The following is a 19,088-nucleotide window of genomic DNA, read 5'->3' on the forward strand; positions in this document are numbered from 1 at the left end:
AAACCAATTTTGTTTCTTCGCATAGTAAATAAAATGGCTTGCCTTGTTTTCTGTGGCGTGTTTTTCCTTCTCAACCTTGGCCAAAGTCAACTCAAGGTCATCAATGTCTTTCTTCAGCTCGGAGCATTCATCCTCTAGTTTCCTCTTCTTGGCTGTCAGCTCAGCATTTGACTCTTCCTCATCCTCCAACCTCTCAGTCAACTCTTTGATTTTGGCTTCCAATTGGATTTTTGTTTTGATCAATTGATCGCATCTCTCCTCGGCATCGGTTAAGTTTTCTGATTCCTAGGCCAAAGACAAAAATGCAATTGGAAAACTTACTATTAAACTTAAAATCAAGAAATTGCATAAAACAACCTCCCGTGTGAAAGTTACATGGAAAATGATTGACATATCTAAGATGAGCTCAGACTCACAGACTGGACTTGAAGCTGCAGGTCATTCTTCTCTTGGAGAATTCTAACCATCTTCTCTTCCAGCTCCTTTCTCTTGGCTTCTGACTTGGCCAGAGAGTCCTTAGTCTTCTGAAACTCTTCTTTCATTGTTGCCATCTCTTTCTCAGATTCGGCGCTCTTCAGAAGAGGTTTGATCTTAAAGTAAAGTTTCATCCATGGCCAAGTTTTAACATTCATGAAAGCTCGGATGTTGTATTGAATTGAAAATATGGCTTCCCTATGATTTAACGCACAGAAAATGAGTCGTTTAATGAGATTTAATCCAAATATTTAATCCACAATATATTAAGATATTGAATACCTCCTGTCCATCATCTTCTTGAATTCTACCCTCATAAGATATCCCCTGCACATGGCTTGAGTACGAGTGATGACTTCGGCCAGTCTGTCATCTCGCATCTCTTCCAGTGTCCCCAGTAGACCAGCTTTGAAGAATACCTTAAGATATGACACATAAAGCCTTGTAATACGTGGAGAAATAGGATGATTAATATATCCATGCCGCATATAAAGATACATACCTTTGTGTGTCCAAATCTGTACTGAGTATGATCAACATCAATGGACCCAAGAAGTTTCTCAGAAGCTTTCTTGCTGTCGATAAACTGACCTTCTGGGATTGCACTGGCATTTAAGATCTTGTATCTGTTAAAAGGGCGATTGCATGGGTTACAGATTTTTGGAAAAATAAATCCAAAAAGTATCCTTCTGGATTTAGGGAGATATCCAGTGGGCATCAATGCTGGTCATAGAATGAAAGAATACACGCGCTTTCTAGAATAGGGCTTGATTATACGGTGGAACTAGAATGAATTCTCCCAGCTATGGGCATATATGATGTTAGTCTATGAGATGGCTTTTGTAACTCGACCATGTTCTGTAGCAGTACAATAAAGAATGCATGAATGTCCTAGAAAGTGGCCCAGTTGAAACTAGACCCAGGTCTCCAGGCCACCAGCATCAATGTAAATACTTAACGGTGGCATAACATGTTTCCTTTATCAGACATGACACATTTTTACCCTAATATTTCATCTACCTCTGCTTGAAGTCACCATACAGAATTCTGCTCGGGAAACCCTTTCTGCAAATCCTAATTCCCTCCAGGACACCATTACACCGCAACTGGTGCAACACCAGATCATGTTCCATGGCACCTTCGGAAAAGGACATTATGCACATTAGGAGATGTGTCTGATTTTGGGGGATATTTTGGGAAGACTGTTTACAAAGGTTTTGTGGTTCCTACCTGGAGTTTTGGTCTCATTGGGGATGAGGCAACGTACAAAGTGAGGGTGAGTTGTCCTAAGATTGGTCATCAGTTTGTTCAAGTTCTCCTATAATACGAGGAGATAGTAGAACTGGCTATATCATGATATGGCCAACTGGAAGAATCCAGATCCTCAACCTGCAGCACATTTTATATTTTCTATAGAAATTTCATTGGTTTTATGTAAAATGCGATGGGGAAGATGTGTTGCATTATGGTTCTCCTGCAGCCTTGAAAAGTAATAATAGTCTGTATAGAGGAACTTACCCTGAAAAGAGCAGACACAGTCTGGAAGGAGGACCCCTTCTTTTTGCTACCTTTCTTTCCACCACCACCCTCTGAGGATCATAATGACAGTTATGTTAGACACATCTACATTTTCTTCACTGATACCATCACGTTTTACATTTTTATTAACCTTCCTTAGTAAGAGCAACTACACTTTACAAAAAACTTTTGGCATCTGTCAATACTACATGTCAGAAGTTTCGATTAGAGTTGATCAGTTTGCTGAGACCCCAAACAATTTCTGAAGTTTAAGGGCAGACGACTTAACCGATCTATGAGCTCCTTCAGCAATGATCACCTTGACTTGGCTCAAATTGGAACCCAAGAAGTCTTCTTCTAATCTCTCAAACACAAGCAGAGATAATCATAGTTTAAGGGGAGCAATGCTTGGTTGACAGCTTCTAAACCTTTCGTTTTAGGTTAGGTTCTCTGCTTACGGTCCCGCACATATCAAAACTTCTGACATGTCAAATGTTTGTGCAAGGTAAATACCTTGCTTTAACTGCAAATAGTTTGTAGTTTGACCCTTCCATGTCGTTTCCCAAAGTAGACTACAGTTTTGGTGGTTGGCATACATTATAACATTAACCTGCTTCAGCGGCTGCGTAGCTGGAGAAGAGGTAGGCTAAGGTTTTCATAGATGACTTCTGGTAGAGCCCAATGACAGTCTCGTTCAGTGGGTCCTTGTTCTTGTCCAGCCAGCCAGAGATGTTGTAGTCAACAGTCCCAGCATAGTGGACTAAGGAGAAGTGAGCCTCGGCTTTGCCTTTGGTCGGTTTCGGCTTCTGGAAGTTGTTAGATTTGCCGAGATGTTGGTCGTACAGCTTGTTCTTGAAGGAAGTGTCAGTGGCCTTGGGGAACATGCACTCCTCTTCCAGGATGGAGAAGATGCCCATCGGCTGTGGTAAAATATCAGTGTGGGTTTGATCAGCACCTCCTACAATTTTTTTGTCTTTCTAGATAAAGTGACAAGACAAAAATACCTTTTCGATGAGCTCGATGCAGGCGGCCAGGTCCATGCCAAAGTCGATGAACTCCCAGTCGATTCCTTCCTTCTTGTACTCCTCTTGCTCCAGGACAAACATGTGGTGATTGAAGAACTGCTGCAGCTTCTCATTGGTGAAGTTGATGCATAGTTGTTCCAAGCTGTTGAACTGTAAATATGTAAGGTAAGCAATGAATATGACAATGAATGGTCAATGGCAAGTCACTGAGATGAATGACCAGTTGGCCAAAGTTCTTACATCAAAGATTTCAAATCCAGCAATATCCAGTACACCTATGAAGAACTGTCTCGGCTGCTTGGTGTCCAGCTGCTCATTGATGCGTGTAACCATCCATAAAAACATCTTCTCGTAGACGGCCTTCCCCAAGGCTCCAATAGAGTTGTACACCTGGAGGGCGAAGCAAAAAATGAAAGTTCATCAAGTCAACGTTAGATCAGCCTTCTAGACTATATATGTTACTCATACAGTAGCTTATAAGAGATAGCCGGCGTAGGAGCAAATCAAAGTTCTAGTGGCTTAATATGAAGGATTTCTTTTAGACAAATTGTCTTTGGATCCTTGTAGACCCAATCCCAAGCAAAGTTTGGCCAAGGCTCTACCTAAATGGGTATCAACACGGTCATGATAAGATTGCAGATTAGTGGAAATTAGTTTAAGGGTTCTTCTATACAAAGCATGACCACTAAAATCTAGCAGGTTGTTTGCTAGTCTTCCCGTTAGAAAGAAAAGTGATTGACTGCAAAGTCAACTGCAAAAAGTCATGATTAGTGTCAGATTTTGGGATAGAGGAAATGTTTTCAAGAGGGTCATACTATACAGAGCATGACCACTAAGATCTAGCACACTCTTTGTGAATCAGATCCCAGTGAAAAGTGATTGAACGCAAAATCAGCTGCACAAGGATCATGATCACTATTGGATCTGGGTCAGTGGACATGTTTTCATTGGTCCATCTGTACAGAGCATGACCACTATGATCTACTAAGGTATTTGTAAAGTATCCCATGAAAAATAGGAAAATGATTAACTACTAAGTCAACGGAAAAATGTTTCATGATTAATAATTAACAAGTTTCTTCTGTATAGAGCATGACCACTAATATCTAATAGGGTATGTGTGAACCAACTCGATAGAAAGAAATCCCACTGACGAGACATTGAGTGAAAATCAACTGTATGACTAGACTATCCACTGTATCACAGCCCAGACTATCCACTGTATCACAGCCCGGACTATCCACTGTATCACAGCCTGGACTATCCACTGTATCACAGCCCGGACTATCCACAGTATCACAGCCCGGACTATCCACTGTATCACAGCCCGGACTATCCACTGCATCACAGCCTGGACTATCCACTGTATCACAGCCCAGTCTATCCACTGTATCACAGCCCAGTCTATCCACTGTATCACAGCCCGGACTATCCACTGTGTTGTGAATTCTGTGGCTGAATTCACTCCTGTGGTCACAAGTGGTATTGCAGCCTCTGGGCTTCCTCCCTCAGGTGTTTTGGTGAGCTCGTTGGCTGCCTTGCTATTTAACTCCACCTGAGTCTGTCTTCCTTGCTCCTTGTCAATGTTCCAGTGTTGGATCTGAGCTACTGCATCTTTCCTGTGGCCTGCTGCTCTGCTAGATAAGTGTTACTTTGTTTTTGTTTCCGTTTTTTTCTGTCCAGCTGTGCTATTCTCTTTTGCTGGAAGCTCTGAGACGCAAAGGGTGCACCGCCGTGCCGTTAGTTCGGCACGGTGGGTCTTTTTGCCCCCCTTTGCGTGGTTCTGCTTTAGGGTTTTTTGTAGACTGCATAGTTCTCTTTGCTATCCTCGCTCTGTCTAGAATATCAGGCCTCACTTTGCTGAATCTATTTCATTCCTACGTTTTGTCTTTTCATCTTGCTAACAGTCATTATATGTGGGGGGCTGCCTATTCCTTTGGGGTATTTCTCTGAGGCAAGTCAGGCTTGTATTTCTATCTTCAGGCTAGTCAGCTCCTCAGGCAGTGCCGAGTTGCATAGGTAGTGTTAGGCGCAATCCACTGCTGCTTTTAGTTGTGTGAGGATAGGTTCAGGTATTGCAGTCTGCAGAGATTCCACGTCTCAGAGCTTGTTCTATTGTTTTTGGGTTATTGCCATATCACTGTATGTGCGCTGATTACTGCACACTGTGTTGCCTGATAGCACAGCATAACAGTACAAGGAGCCAAACCAATGATTCTCAATAGAGGGAAAAAAGAAGTCCTGACATCATTTTTTTTTCCTCAGCTCTGTCTTCAGTTTTTTTTTTTTTCCCCTAGACATTAGAGTGCTTCAGGACACAGCTGTGGACATGGATATTCAGGCTCTGTGCTCCTCAATGGATAATCTCGTTATAAATGTACAAAAGATTCAAGATACAATTGATCAGAAATCTATGCTAGAACCAAGAATTCCTATTCCTGATTTGTTTTTTGGTGACAGAACTAAGTTCCTGAGCTTCAAAAATAATTGTAAGCTATTTCTGGCCTTGAAACCTCATTCTTCTGGTAATCCTATTCAACAGGTTTTGATTATTATTTCTTTTTTGCGCGGCGACCCACAGGACTGGGCGTTTTCTCTTGCGCCAGGAGACCCTGCATTGAGTAATGTTGATGCGTTTTTCCAGGCGCTTGGATTGCTTTACGATGAGCCTAATTCAGTGGATCAGGCTGAGAAAAATTTGCTGGCTTTATGCCAGGGTCAGGATGATGTAGAAGTATATTGTCAGAAATTTAGGAAGTGGTCAGTACTCACTCTGTGGAATGAATCTGCACTGGCGGCTTGGTTCAGAAAGGGTCTCTCTGAAGCTCTTAAGGATGTCATGGTGGGATTTCCTATGCCTGCTGGTTTGAATGAGTCTATGTCCTTGGCCATTCAGATCGGTCGTCGCTTGCGCGAGCGTAAATCTGTGCACCATCTGGCGGTATTGTCTGAGAGTAAACCTGAGCCTATGCAGTGCGACAGGACTATGACTAAAGTTGAACGGCAAGAACACAGACGTCTGAACAGGCTGTGTTTCTACTGTGGTGATTCCACTCATGCTATTTCTAATTGTCCTAAGCGCACTAGGCGGTTCGATAGCTCTGCCGTCATTGGTACTGTACAGTCCAAATTCCTTCTGTCCATTACCTTGATATGCTCTTTGTCATCGTATTCTGTCATGGCGTTTGTGGATTCAGGCGCTGCCCTGAATCTGATGGATTTGGATTATGCTAAACGTTATGGATTTTTCTTGGAGCCTTTGCGGTGTCCTATTCCGTTGAGAGGAATTGATGCTACACCTTTGGCCAAGAATAAGCCTCAGTACTGGGCCCAGCTGACCATGTGCATGGCTCCTGCACATCAGGAAGTTATTCGCTTTCTGGTACTGCATAATCTGCATGATGTGGTCGTGTTGGGGTTGCCATGGCTACAAACCCATAATCCAGTATTAGATTGGAACTCTATGTCGGTAACCAGCTGGGGTTGTCAGGGAGTACATGGTGATGTTCCATTTTTGTCTATTTCGTCATCCATTCCTTCTGACATCCCAGAGTTCTTGTCTGACTTTCAGGATGTATTTGAAGAGCCCAAGTCTGATGCCCTACCTCCGCATAGGAATTGTGATTGTGCTATCAATTTGATTCCTGGTAGTAAATTCCCTAAGGGTCGTTTATTTAATTTGTCCGTGCCTGAACACACCGCTATGCGCAGTTATGTGAAAGAATCCCTGGAGAAGGGACATATTCGCCCATCGTCATCACCATTGGGAGCAGGGTTCTTTTTTGTAGCCAAAAAGGATGGTTCGCTAAGACCGTGTATTGATTACCGCCTTCTTAATAAGATCACTGTTAAGTTTCAGTATCCCTTGCCATTGATATCTGACTTGTTTGCTCGGATTAAGGGGGCTAGTTGGTTTACTAAGATTGATCTTCGTGGTGCGTATAATCTGGTGAGAATCAGGCAGGGAGATGAATGGAAAACGGCATTTAATACGCCCGAGGGTCATTTTGAGTATCTGGTGATGCCGTTCGGACTTGCCAATGCTCCATCTGTTTTTCAGTCTTTTATGCATGACATTTTCCGTGAGTATCTGGATAAATTCCTGATTGTTTACTTGGATGACATTTTGATCTTCTCTGATGATTGGGAGTCTCATGTGAAGCAAGTCAGAATGGTTTTCCAGGTACTGCGTGCTAATTCCTTGTTCGTGAAGGGATCAAAGTGTCTCTTCGGTGTGCAGAAAGTTTCATTTTTGGGGTTCATCTTTTCCCCTTCTACTATCGAGATGGATCCGGTTAAGGTCCAGGCCATCCAGGATTGGACTCAGCCGACATCTCTGAAAAGTCTGCAGAAATTCCTGGGCTTTGCTAATTTTTATCATCGCTTCATCTGTAATTTTTCTAGCATTGCCAGACCATTGACCGATTTGACCAAGAAGGGTGCTGATTTGGTTAATTGGTCTTCTGCTGCCGTGGAAGCTTTTCAGGAGTTGAAGCGTCGTTTTTGCTGTGCCCCTGTGTTGTGTCAACCAGATGTTTCTCTTCCGTTCCAGGTCGAGGTTGATGCTTCTGAGATTGGAGCAGGGGCGGTTTTGTCACAGAGAGGTTCTCGTTGCTCAGTGTTGAAACCATGTGCTTTCTTTTCCAGGAAATTTTCTGCTGCTGAGCGTAATTATGATGTGGGCAACCGAGAGTTGCTGGCCATGAAGTGGGCATTCGAGGAGTGGCGTCATTGGCTTGAGGGAGCTAAGCATCGCGTGGTGGTATTGACTGATCATAAGAATCTTACTTATCTCGAGTCTGCCAAGCGCTTGAATCCTAGACAGGCCCGTTGGTCGTTATTTTTTGCTCGTTTTGATTTTGTGATTTCGTACCTTCCGGGCTCTAAAAATGTGAAGGCGGATGCTCTGTCTAGGAGTTTTGTGCCCGACTCTCCGGGGTTATCTGAGCCGGCGAGTATCCTCAAGGAAGGAGTCATTGTGTCTGCCATCTCTCCTGATTTGCGGAGAGGGTTGCAGAAATTTCAGGCTAATAAACCTGATCGTTGTCCGGCCGAGAAACTGTTCGTCCCTGATAGGTGGACTAGTAAAGTTATCTCTGAACTTCATTGTTCGGTGCTGGCTGGTCATCCAGGAATCTTTGGTACCAGAGAGTTAGTGGCTAGATCCTTCTGGTGGCCATCTCTGTCACGGGATGTGTGTGCTTTTGAGCAGTCCTGTGGGATTTGTGCTAGGGCTAAGCCCTGCTGTTCACGTGCCAGTGGGTTGCTTTTGCCCTTGCCGGTCCCGAAGAGGCCTTGGACACATATTTCGATGGATTTCATTTCTGACCTTCCCGTTTCTCAAAAGATGTCGGTCATTTGGGTGGTCTGTGATCGCTTTTCTAAGATGGTCCATCTGGTGCCCTTGGCTAAATTGCCTTCCTCCTCTGATTTGGTACCTTTGTTCTTTCAGCATGTGGTTCGGTTGCATGGCATTCCTGAGAATATTGTTTCTGACAGAGGTTCCCAGTTTGTCTCGAGGTTCTGGCGAGCCTTTTGTGGTAGGATGGGCATTGACCTATCTTTTTCCTCGGCCTTCCATCCTCAGACTAATGGCCAGACCGAACGAACCAATCAGACCTTGGAAACATATCTGAGATGTTTTGTTTCTGCTGACCAGGATGATTGGGTGTCATTTTTGCCGTTGGCTGAGTTCGCCCTTAATAATCGGGCCAGCTCGGCTACCTTGGTCTCTCCATTTTTCTGCAATTCTGGGTTCCATCCTCGTTTCTCTTCAGGACAGGTTGAGTCTTCGGACTGTCCTGGTGTGGATTCTGTGGTGGACAGGTTGCAGCAGATCTGGACTCAGGTAGTGGACAATTTGACCTTGTCCCAGGAGAAGGCTCAGCTTTTCGCTAATCGTAGACGCCGTGTGGGTCACCGACTTCGTGTTGGGGATCTGGTTTGGTTATCTTCTCGTCATATTCCTATGAAGGTTTCCTCTCCTAAATTTAAACCTCGTTTTATTGGTCCGTATAGGATTTCTGAGATTCTCAATCCGGTGTCTTTTCGTCTGACCCTCCCAGACTCCTTTTCCATACATAATGTATTCCATAGGTCGTTGTTGAGAAGATACGTGGCACCTATGGTTCCATCTGTGGAGCCTCCTGCCCCTGTTTTGGTGGAGGGGGAATTGGAGTATATTGTGGAGAAAATTTTGGATTCTCGTGTCTCTAGACGGAAACTCCAGTATCTGGTCAAATGGAAGGGTTATGCTCAGGAGGATAATTCCTGGGTTTTTGCCTCTGATGTCCATGCCCCAGATCTTGTTCGTGCCTTTCATGTCGCTCATCCTGGTCGGCCTGGGGGTTCTGGTGAGGGTTCAGTGACCCCTCCTCAAGGGGGGGGTACTGTTGTGAATTCTGTGGCTGAATTCACTCCTGTGGTCACAAGTGGTATTGCAGCCTCTGGGCTTCCTCCCTCAGGTGTTTTGGTGAGCTCGTTGGCTGCCTTGCTATTTAACTCCACCTGAGTCTGTCTTCCTTGCTCCTTGTCAATGTTCCAGTGTTGGATCTGAGCTACTGCATCTTTCCTGTGGCCTGCTGCTCTGCTAGATAAGTGTTACTTTGTTTTTGTTTCCGTTTTTTTCTGTCCAGCTGTGCTATTCTCTTTTGCTGGAAGCTCTGAGACGCAAAGGGTGCACCGCCGTGCCGTTAGTTCGGCACGGTGGGTCTTTTTGCCCCCCTTTGCGTGGTTCTGCTTTAGGGTTTTTTGTAGACTGCATAGTTCTCTTTGCTATCCTCGCTCTGTCTAGAATATCAGGCCTCACTTTGCTGAATCTATTTCATTCCTACGTTTTGTCTTTTCATCTTGCTAACAGTCATTATATGTGGGGGGCTGCCTATTCCTTTGGGGTATTTCTCTGAGGCAAGTCAGGCTTGTATTTCTATCTTCAGGCTAGTCAGCTCCTCAGGCAGTGCCGAGTTGCATAGGTAGTGTTAGGCGCAATCCACTGCTGCTTTTAGTTGTGTGAGGATAGGTTCAGGTATTGCAGTCTGCAGAGATTCCACGTCTCAGAGCTTGTTCTATTGTTTTTGGGTTATTGCCATATCACTGTATGTGCGCTGATTACTGCACACTGTGTTGCCTGATAGCACAGCATAACACCACTGTATCACAGCCCGGACTATCCACTGTATCACAGCCCGGACTATCCACTGTATCACAGCCCAGTCTATCCACTGTATCACAGCCCGGACTATCCACTGTATCACAGCCCGGACTATCCACTGTATCACAGCCCTGACTATCCACTGTATCACAGCCTGGACTATCCACTGTATCACAGCCCGGACTATCTACTGTATCACAGCCCGGACTATCCACAGTATCACAGCCCGGACTATCTACTGTACCACAGCCCGGACTATCCACTGTATCACAGCCCGGACTATCCACTGTATTACAGCCCGGACTATCTACTGTATCACAGCCCGGACTATCCTCTAGTGTTATGGGGCTAGTCTCACCCAGGTCATGAAGATCTGGATAGTAAAGACACCCACCTGCTGCACAGTTTGGCCCTTGGTGACATATTCATTTCCAACTTTGACGCGGGGATAGCAGAGGGCTTTCAGGAGATCTGAGGAGTTCAGGTTCATCAGGTAGGCAGCCTTGTCAGCGACTGGAAGCAACAATGGAGAATAGATTTACTTAGTATAACATAAGTAGCTGCTGCACTACCATCTATGGCCAGGAGCTGGCGCTAGAAATTCAGGATGTGTAATTTCACACTATTTAGGGTTGGATGAGGTGGAACGAATAATTTTTTATTTATCCTCATCACATTTTATATTTTTATATTATGTTTTGATTATTAATATTTCCTTCCCCTGACTTTGCCTAAACTGTTTATTTCTGGAGACCCCAGTCCTCACCTTCTGTGCCGTCAGGCTCGGCCTGCTCCTCTCGCTGCTTTTGCTTGAACTTCATGTTACCGTAGTGCATGACAGCACCTGTCAGCTTGTAAATGGAGACCTTCTCATCAGCGGAGAACCCCAGGATATCAATGGCGCTCTGTGGATTAGGAGATCACAGTCAGTCACCACTTCGCCTTGAAAATGTCTAAAAAGCCAGAATTATATATAGTGTTTTGTTTTATTTCTTGCTGCTACCCTATTTACAGTACAAGTCCTGCAATTTATAACAGTTGTCTCATGAAGACAACCCCTGCCCATGTGCCTTATTAGCAACAGGTTCCCTGCTTAGTGCCGGGCACCTTCCATCCTGAGGGACTCAAGCCATGCATCCGAATGGCCAAGATGTAATACTACATTTACCCTGCAGTCGGTGCAGTACAAATAGTTTATTTTCCCAGGGTTGGAACTGAGGTTCCCTGGCAGTCACCTTCTGAATAGGTTGTCTCATGAAGGCAACCCCTGCCCATGTGCCTTATTAGCAACAAGTTTCCTGCTTAGTGCCGGGCACCTTCCAATCTGAGGGACTCAACCTGCCCTTGTATTACGTGAACAGTCATGCATCCGAATGGCCAACATGTAATTTCTTTTTTGTGTGAAGTGGGCGTGGTCTTCCACTCTTTCTTGAGGACCACACCCACTTTCCTACCAAGACTAGATTTTCCTACAGGGAAGAAGTAGCCATATCTCAGGAACGGAGAGGCTGAGGAACAAAAGAAAAATATCTCCAGATTCAGAAGAACAGAGGCATTTACATTGGGTAAAAAAATGGCATATTTATGCCTAGTGTCAAGTCCCCTTTAATTTTTATTTTCTATATTCCAGAATACTTATCAACATAATCGATTGTCCACAGTCAAGATATTTAGACCCTGCCTTTGAGACTACCCAGGAAAGCCCCAAAACTAGCCATTTTGGGCAGAGTTAACCTAACCTTTCTTCTTTTATACATTGAACTTCAGCCAAAATCTGTTCGAAATATGTTCAGAATAAAAAAATGGAAGCCTCCTCCTAGGAAACACCCACAAAACACTCAGGAATGACCCAAAATTGGGCCAAAAATTTAAAAAATGCGCTCAGTCGCAGCAAAGGATGCATGTTCAAGTATGGAGAGTACTTTGCCTTAAAAAACTGTAACAATAGTACAAATGGCTTCTGCACTTACATCAGTGGCCATCAGCTCATCAGCGTCATCGATGCTGGCCACGGTAATTTCACCTTGGCTGACAAACGGGAAGTCGTAAGGGTTTGTTGTAATCAAAAGCATGTCTGGACAAAAACAAATCAGAATAATAACTATTATAAAAGACACAAAAAAGTTGGAGGATTTGAGGAAGTTTTGGAACCCCATGAGTTCCTCCTCACCGATCAGCTCGGGCTTCTTGTTGGACATGATCTGGTAGAAGATGTGGTAGCTTCTCTCGGCTTTCAGCTGAAAAGTCACTCGGGATTTCTCCAGCAGATCTGAAAACAACAAAACCAAGCAATGAAAAAAAATATCTGTAAAAAGAATGTAAGATTAGACCCAATAAGAATTAGGATGAGTTCATTTTCCATAGTTTTTCACTAGATGGCACTTTTACGTTTCGAGCGCTCCCTCAAGGGATCTGGGCGACATCCAAAATTTCTCTTTACCGGGAGCTCAACTTTATGGATTCATTTTCCCTTACAGCATGTCCATATTATTCGTGGATCTCTGTTGTATACTATCGACCCTCTTGTGCCACAAAGGGAAACCGAAAATCCCAAAATTTCACACTCACAGGTTTCAATATCTGCAGACGCCAGTTTTCCAGTGGTGCCGAAATGGATTCTGATGAATTTACCCTTTAAATAAAACATAAAAAAAAACAGAGAATAGAAAATAAAAAACATCATTCATGACATCAGTGATTAGACTGTAAGAAAGGAAAATAAAAAAATAATCACAAAATATCAGGACCACGAGAACGTACAAAGCGGGAGGAGTTGTCATTCCTGACGGTCTTGGCATTACCAAATGCCTCTAGCAGTGGATTCGCCTGGATAATCTGATCCTCCAGAGTTCCCTGTGGTAGAGGAAGATAGATACAGCATCTTGAAAAAGTCCTCATACCCTGTGAACTTTTCCACAATTTTTCCGTTACACCCACAAGCATAAATGTATTTTATTGGGATTTTCCGTGATACCAACAAAAGTAACAAGTATTTTTGTCATGTAAAGGAAGTGATAAGAGGTTTTCTAATTATTCCAAAAATATAAATTTGAGAATTGTTCTGTGCATTAGCATTCAGACCCCTGTAGTGTGATGCCTATAAATAACGTCCCGAGTGACCAATCGCCCCCAGAAGTCACATAATTAGTACATTGTGCCACCCTGGGTGTGATTTCTTCTCAGTATAAGCATCATTACAGGGAGCTAGCTTCCCGGGAAGAGGTCAATCACTATGACCCACATTGGGGGCAGGGCTTTGCCGAGACCTTTTAGAAAGCTGAGAGAGTGGGAGAGGGTCATGGAGGCTAGCCAGCCTGGAAGTCTCACCACAGAGTATTGGAGAGTACCCTCACCGGTGCACGGGTCAGTCGTTATCCAGGTTATGGCTGGAGCGTTTGCTCTCCCCACGTCTGGGACTCCATTGACGGTAGAGCCCGTGCCACACCCCGAACAGACGCAAGGGGAAGATGGCCCAGGAGAATGAGGGAGGTCATCTCTAAGTTACCAAAGGAAAAACGGAAGGAAGAACCTCATAAGATGAGTAAGATGCCTTTACTTCCATGGAACAAGGAGTCAAGCAGGCTATATTGTGCTGGTTGCACCCGTGATTTGAAGGCCCAAAGCTCCAGCGTGTCTAGGACCTCCAAATCTAGTTCTCCCCATGTTTATGGCCAAAGTTCCCCCCCACACCAACTTGTTGAGCTCATTGAGCATTCCAATCCTAGATTAAAGGAACACTGCAGGCGCTCAAGGGTCCTACACCCTCAGTCACGGACTGAGCCAGATCCAGTAAGGAAAATTTTATGGTGGACTGTGTGTCTGTCTCATAGACAGGGATGGGGTTTAAAGGACTGTGCCTTTGGTGAAAAGGGGCTGCCCTTACGGGGATGGACTGTGTTGTTGGCCTAAGCATTATTAAGTAACTAAGAAGGTTGTGCCGACATCTGATAGATGTTGTTTTAAGGATTGTGTCCCATCCTATGGACTGGTGGGGGACAATGGACTTTGCCCCTCATGGACTGCGTCTTTACCATAAAAAAAAGACCAATGTTGGAGGGAGGGGATGGACGACCCAATGTTCCAGCCGGGCTAAAGTTGTTCATGCTGACCAAAAATGGAAAAGGACAGCACTTGTCCTCTGGAAGAGAGGCAGTCATTATTAAAGTTATATTGTTGTGCATTGGTGTCTTTCAAGTTTTCCAGATGGTTGAGGATGACCATTGTTAAAAAGGGGAGGAATGTAAGGAGATGGACTGTGATTGTCACATTCCTTTCCCTGCAGACATCAATTGCATTATTGTTATGTTGTATGAACTGTGTCCTGCGTCATTTTGTAAATACTGTGATGTAATGCATAATGTGGATAGAGTTATCTGTTAGTTATATGTGTAGCTTGACCATAGGGATGGTTAGAGTTAAGTGTTGGGACAAGCCTATAGTGGGAGGGGCTAGTGTAAAGGAAAGTGACTGTTTCCTGATAGTCAGAGCCTGGAGTGCACAGTGAATGGATCGAAAAGATCCAAGGTGAGCAGTGCAACATTCTGGATTGACCCAATGTGAGAGGAGACCAAAGAAGAAGGGATAGCGAGATCCTGAATACAGAGAGACAGAGTGGCCTTCTGGAGATGGGTCCTGAAAGAGGAAGCCTAGCCACGAGATGTCGAACTTGTAATGCTGGAAGGGTAACAGGCATAAACAGGACTGAGTAACAGAATAATTAAGAGGACGCGGAACCGCAGGACAAGTAAAGGATACTTGTTAATTAGGACGGTATCGTGAAACCTGGGTTGTGGCGAATTAGGGAGAAAATGAGGATATAGAGAACTGTGGAGTAAACTACTTAGGAAGGAGACTGTATGGAAAAAATGTTTTCAAGTCATTAAGGAAACGTCCTCAAGACTTTGCACCCCTATCCGTTGTATATAACCCTTACCAAGTTACCGTATAGTAAAGAGTTTATTGTTGGATGGTGGTCTCCCTCATTGAACTGTGAAACATCTGGTGCAGGCCAACCAGCAACATTTCCAACATTTGCCACCATTTACTAAACTGTGACAAGACGTGAAAATTACTAATCACAGACGTCTCCATCCAATCTCACTGAGCGAGAGCGAGTGTGCAAGAAGAAGGGGCAAAATGTCACCTCTAGATGTGCAAAGCTGTGGAGACAGACCCCAAAAGACTGAAGCAGAGAAAGGTAACAGAAAATCCCAATAACATACAGTGAACTTTGTGGGTGTAACGTGAAAAATGTGGAAACGTTCATGGGGTATGAAGACTTTTTCAAGGCACTGTAGATAGATAGATAGATAGATAGATAGATAGATAGATAGATAGATAGATAGATAGATAGATAGATAGATAGACAGACCTTATTCTTGGAAGCGTCATCTTTCTTCTTATCACCAACAGTCGCAATTGTTGCGAAGTACTGGATGACGCGTTTCGTGTTAACAGTTTTGCCTGCACCGGATTCTCCACTAGGGATCAAAAAATAAGGAAAAAACAAATAGTTATTATGTAAGAGACTTAAAAATGTGTAATATACACAAATCTGGTTTCTTTAGAGATGACAAGTAGGAGAGGTCCTATAGTGATTTTCAGTGTTATTATAAGGATACTGTTGCTTCCAATGTCCCTATGACAACACTTCCTGCCCCTGTACTCCAGCAGCTATCTTCAATAGTAGGACGAAGGAATAACAGATACTGAAAAAAATACATACGTGATCAGGATGGACTGGTTCTCACGATCTGTGGAGAAAGAAGAGAGTAATTCATCTTTAGTCCTGGAGAGTCTTAGCCCCAGTGTCATGGGCCGGACTTACTGCCTGGGGTCTGAGCATCCTTGGGTCCCAACCTCTATCGGAGTGAGAATGACCCTATAACTGAGTATCGTCCTCCAAAGATCAGATGAACCACCAGATCCAGAAGCTTGATATGACCATCTATGGTCCACCAAATGTCCTAGCCAGCCCTCCCATCCTCTGAGAGGCTGCCCCCCATAAAACGGATACTGCAGCCGGTGCCGACCTATGGATCACCCCAAGGGACACCCAACCTGATCTCCGGAGAGGCTCCTACAGATCATGGAACATTCCTGGAGAAACTCACCGGTCAACATGAACTGATAGGCGTTATCGGAGATGGAGAAGATGTGTGGTGGGGCCTCCTGACGCTTCTTGCCTCGGTATCCAGCCACCACCTCGGGGTTGTACACAGGCAGCCACTTGTAGGGGTTCACAGTGACGCAGAACAGTCCCGAATATGTCTGTGGTCGAGCAGGAAGGGATATATATTAATGGCGACCCAAAAAGAACCAAGACATGGCCGGTGATTCATTTAGGGTCTGAAATTCCCCGTTGAGCACTTGGAAATCCACTGCCTCCAGTGTAAGTATGAGACCCAGAGAACATCCTGGCCATACTACATTGTTACCTTGTTACATTATTACATTGTTACTTTAAGAAATTATTACATTGTTACTTTGAGACATTATTACTTTATTACATTGCTACTTTATTGCTACAGAGATTCAGAAAAAGAAACACACACAATCTATATGTGCTAAACTGAGAGTGAAAAGGATGAGAATACTGACAAGGCCGACTGATCACTTGTCCCATCCTGACCTGAAGGAGCAGAGCACTTACGTAGATCATCCAGGCCGCGTAACGCTCTTTGAGGTTATACAGGACGGCCGGCTCATTAAGGTGGGTCATCATCGCCATGTCTTCTATCTTATCGTACTTTGGGGGGTTCATGGGGAAAATTTGGTCATCCTTCACTGTTACAGTCTGAGGGCAAACATACATAATATCAGTGCACCCCAAGTATCAGTATCCTTATCCTGTACCCCGAGTGTCAGCGTCATTATCCTGTACCCCGAGTGTCAGTGTCCTTATCCTGTACCCCGAGTGTCAGCGTCATTATCCTGTACCCCGAGTGTCAGCGTCATTATTCTGTACCCCGAGTGTCAGCGTCATTATCCTGTACCCCGAGTGTCAGCGTCATTATTCTGTAACCCGAGTGTCAGCGTCACTATCCTGTACCCCGAGTGTCAGCATCATTATCCTGTACCCCGAGTGTCAGCGTCATTATCCTGTACCCCGAGTGTCAGCGTCATTATCCTGTACCCCAAGTGTCAGCGTCACTATCCTGTAACCCGAGTGTCAGCGTCATTATCCTGTAACCCGAGTGTCAGCGTCATTATTCTGTACCCCGAGTGTCAGTGTCATTATCCTGTACCCCGAGTGCCAGTGTCATTATCCTGTACCCCGAGTGTCAGTGTCATTATCCTGTACCCCGAGTGTCAGTGTCATTATCCTGTACCCTGAGTGTCAGTGTCATTATCCTGTACCCCGAGTGTCAGTGTCATTATCCTGTACCCCGAGTGTCAGTGTCATTATCCTGTACCCCGAGTGTCAGTGTCATTATCCTGTACCCCGAGTGTCAGTGTCATTATCCTGTACCCCGAGTGTCAGCGTCATTATCCTGTGCCCAGAGTGTCAGTGTCATTATCCTGTACCCCAAGTATCAGTGTCATTATCCTGTACCCCGAGTATCAGTATCATTACCCTGTACCCCATTCCCTGCTGTACTGTACATGCCTCTGGACATTTTCGGCTCTCACCTGTCCTGCTTCGGTTTTCACGGTGGCTTTGCCCCCTTCCTTGCTCGTCAGCGTGCCCTTCACATACGATTCCTTTACATCCACCACAAACATTGACGTTTTTGCATCAAACGGTTTGTTCTGGGCCTCGATTCGCTCTTTCTCACTTTTCCTTAGAAACTGAGCGGCCTGCCCAAATATCGCCATTTCCGCATCGGAACTCATGGCTGCGGTTCACAAGTCACCGATCGGTGGAGATGTGGATAACGCAATACCTAAAGGAAGAATCAGAAGACCGAGTGATCCCATCACATCATGGCCTACAAACTAGAACCTGGCGGCATGGGATCGACATCTAGCCGATCACGGCCACAGCAGCACAGAGAATCTCAGAAGACAATATCTGCGTTTTTTTTTTATTCATGGTTCTGTTGCATTATCGGAAAAGATCAGCAAAATTAACAAAAAATGTCAGATCTGTGACACAACGGACAGCAGCGGGGGCTGACGGACGTTATTGACAATGTGGGGTTCCTCTGACTCCGGTTACTGAAATCGGACATTTCTTTTATTAATTCTATTCTGCTCATACACCCAGTGGAGGACTGGTGGAAGTTCAGAAATGATTTATATGTGTGGACACTAAGTATTGGAGGTCCTCTCACACTCTATAAACAAACGGATGCATAGAGAGCCACCGTCCTTTTGATCCTGAAGGTTTCTTATCCTTGAAGGGCGTATTCCCTCTCTCGTTGGTGCTGTCATGTGTTCCAAAAAAAACACATTACTGGTAAATAATATATGTGTTTTGTAATTATGGTTTTCATCCCCATTTTGGTAAATTTTTTAGGATGAGTTCTGGGTGTCCTGGAGTAGAGGTTGCCATACAGAAACTTTGGGTGGCTCAGTGTCACCAGAAATGGAAGAGGTCTGGAGGGAGGTTCAGAAGAATATTGGGTGGCTCAGTGTCAACAGAAATGGAAGATGTCTGGAGGGAGGTTCAGAAAAATAATGGAGTGGCTCAGTGTCGACAGAAATGGAAGATGTCTGGAAGGAGGTTCAGAAAAATAATGGGTGGCTCAGTGTCATCAGAAATGGAAGATGTCTGGAGGGAGGTTCAGAAGTATATTTCATGGCTCAGTGTCAACAGAAATGGAAGATGTCTGGAGGGAGGTTCAGAAAAATAATGGGTGGCTCAGTGTCGACAGAAGTGGAAGACGTCTTGAGGGAGTTTCAGAAGAATATTGTGGTGGTTCAGTATTGACAGAAATGGAAGATGTCTGGAGGGAGGTTCAGAAGAACATTGGGGT

The 19,088-nt window shown here is 44.5% G+C and overlaps 1 protein-coding gene across 1 annotated transcript in view; it reads right to left on the minus strand.

Annotated features, from left to right (window-relative positions):
* Nucleotides 1-19,088, minus strand: part of LOC138666390 (uncharacterized) — a 129,326-nt gene that overhangs the window by 80,635 nt on the left and 29,603 nt on the right. Inside the window, exons 3-23 of the mRNA XM_069754618.1 lie at nucleotides 17,800-18,053; nucleotides 16,820-16,963; nucleotides 16,281-16,437; nucleotides 15,893-15,920; nucleotides 15,539-15,647; nucleotides 12,928-13,020; nucleotides 12,736-12,799; nucleotides 12,338-12,436; nucleotides 12,138-12,241; nucleotides 10,934-11,072; nucleotides 10,562-10,680; nucleotides 3,258-3,407; nucleotides 2,997-3,167; nucleotides 2,603-2,912; nucleotides 1,993-2,063; nucleotides 1,705-1,792; nucleotides 1,495-1,612; nucleotides 977-1,100; nucleotides 757-893; nucleotides 417-672; nucleotides 43-285 (exon numbers count right to left, since the gene is read on the minus strand). Coding sequence (XP_069610719.1) covers nucleotides 43-285; nucleotides 417-672; nucleotides 757-893; nucleotides 977-1,100; nucleotides 1,495-1,612; nucleotides 1,705-1,792; nucleotides 1,993-2,063; nucleotides 2,603-2,912; nucleotides 2,997-3,167; nucleotides 3,258-3,407; nucleotides 10,562-10,680; nucleotides 10,934-11,072; nucleotides 12,138-12,241; nucleotides 12,338-12,436; nucleotides 12,736-12,799; nucleotides 12,928-13,020; nucleotides 15,539-15,647; nucleotides 15,893-15,920; nucleotides 16,281-16,437; nucleotides 16,820-16,963; nucleotides 17,800-18,003 — 2,928 coding nt within the window. The 5' untranslated portion in view covers nucleotides 18,004-18,053. The remainder of the gene's footprint in view (nucleotides 1-42; nucleotides 286-416; nucleotides 673-756; nucleotides 894-976; nucleotides 1,101-1,494; nucleotides 1,613-1,704; nucleotides 1,793-1,992; nucleotides 2,064-2,602; nucleotides 2,913-2,996; nucleotides 3,168-3,257; nucleotides 3,408-10,561; nucleotides 10,681-10,933; nucleotides 11,073-12,137; nucleotides 12,242-12,337; nucleotides 12,437-12,735; nucleotides 12,800-12,927; nucleotides 13,021-15,538; nucleotides 15,648-15,892; nucleotides 15,921-16,280; nucleotides 16,438-16,819; nucleotides 16,964-17,799; nucleotides 18,054-19,088) is intronic.

The sequence above is a fragment of the Ranitomeya imitator genome, chromosome 2 (assembly GCF_032444005.1).
Source record: "Ranitomeya imitator isolate aRanImi1 chromosome 2, aRanImi1.pri, whole genome shotgun sequence".
Classification (NCBI taxonomy): Eukaryota; Metazoa; Chordata; class Amphibia; order Anura; family Dendrobatidae; genus Ranitomeya; species Ranitomeya imitator.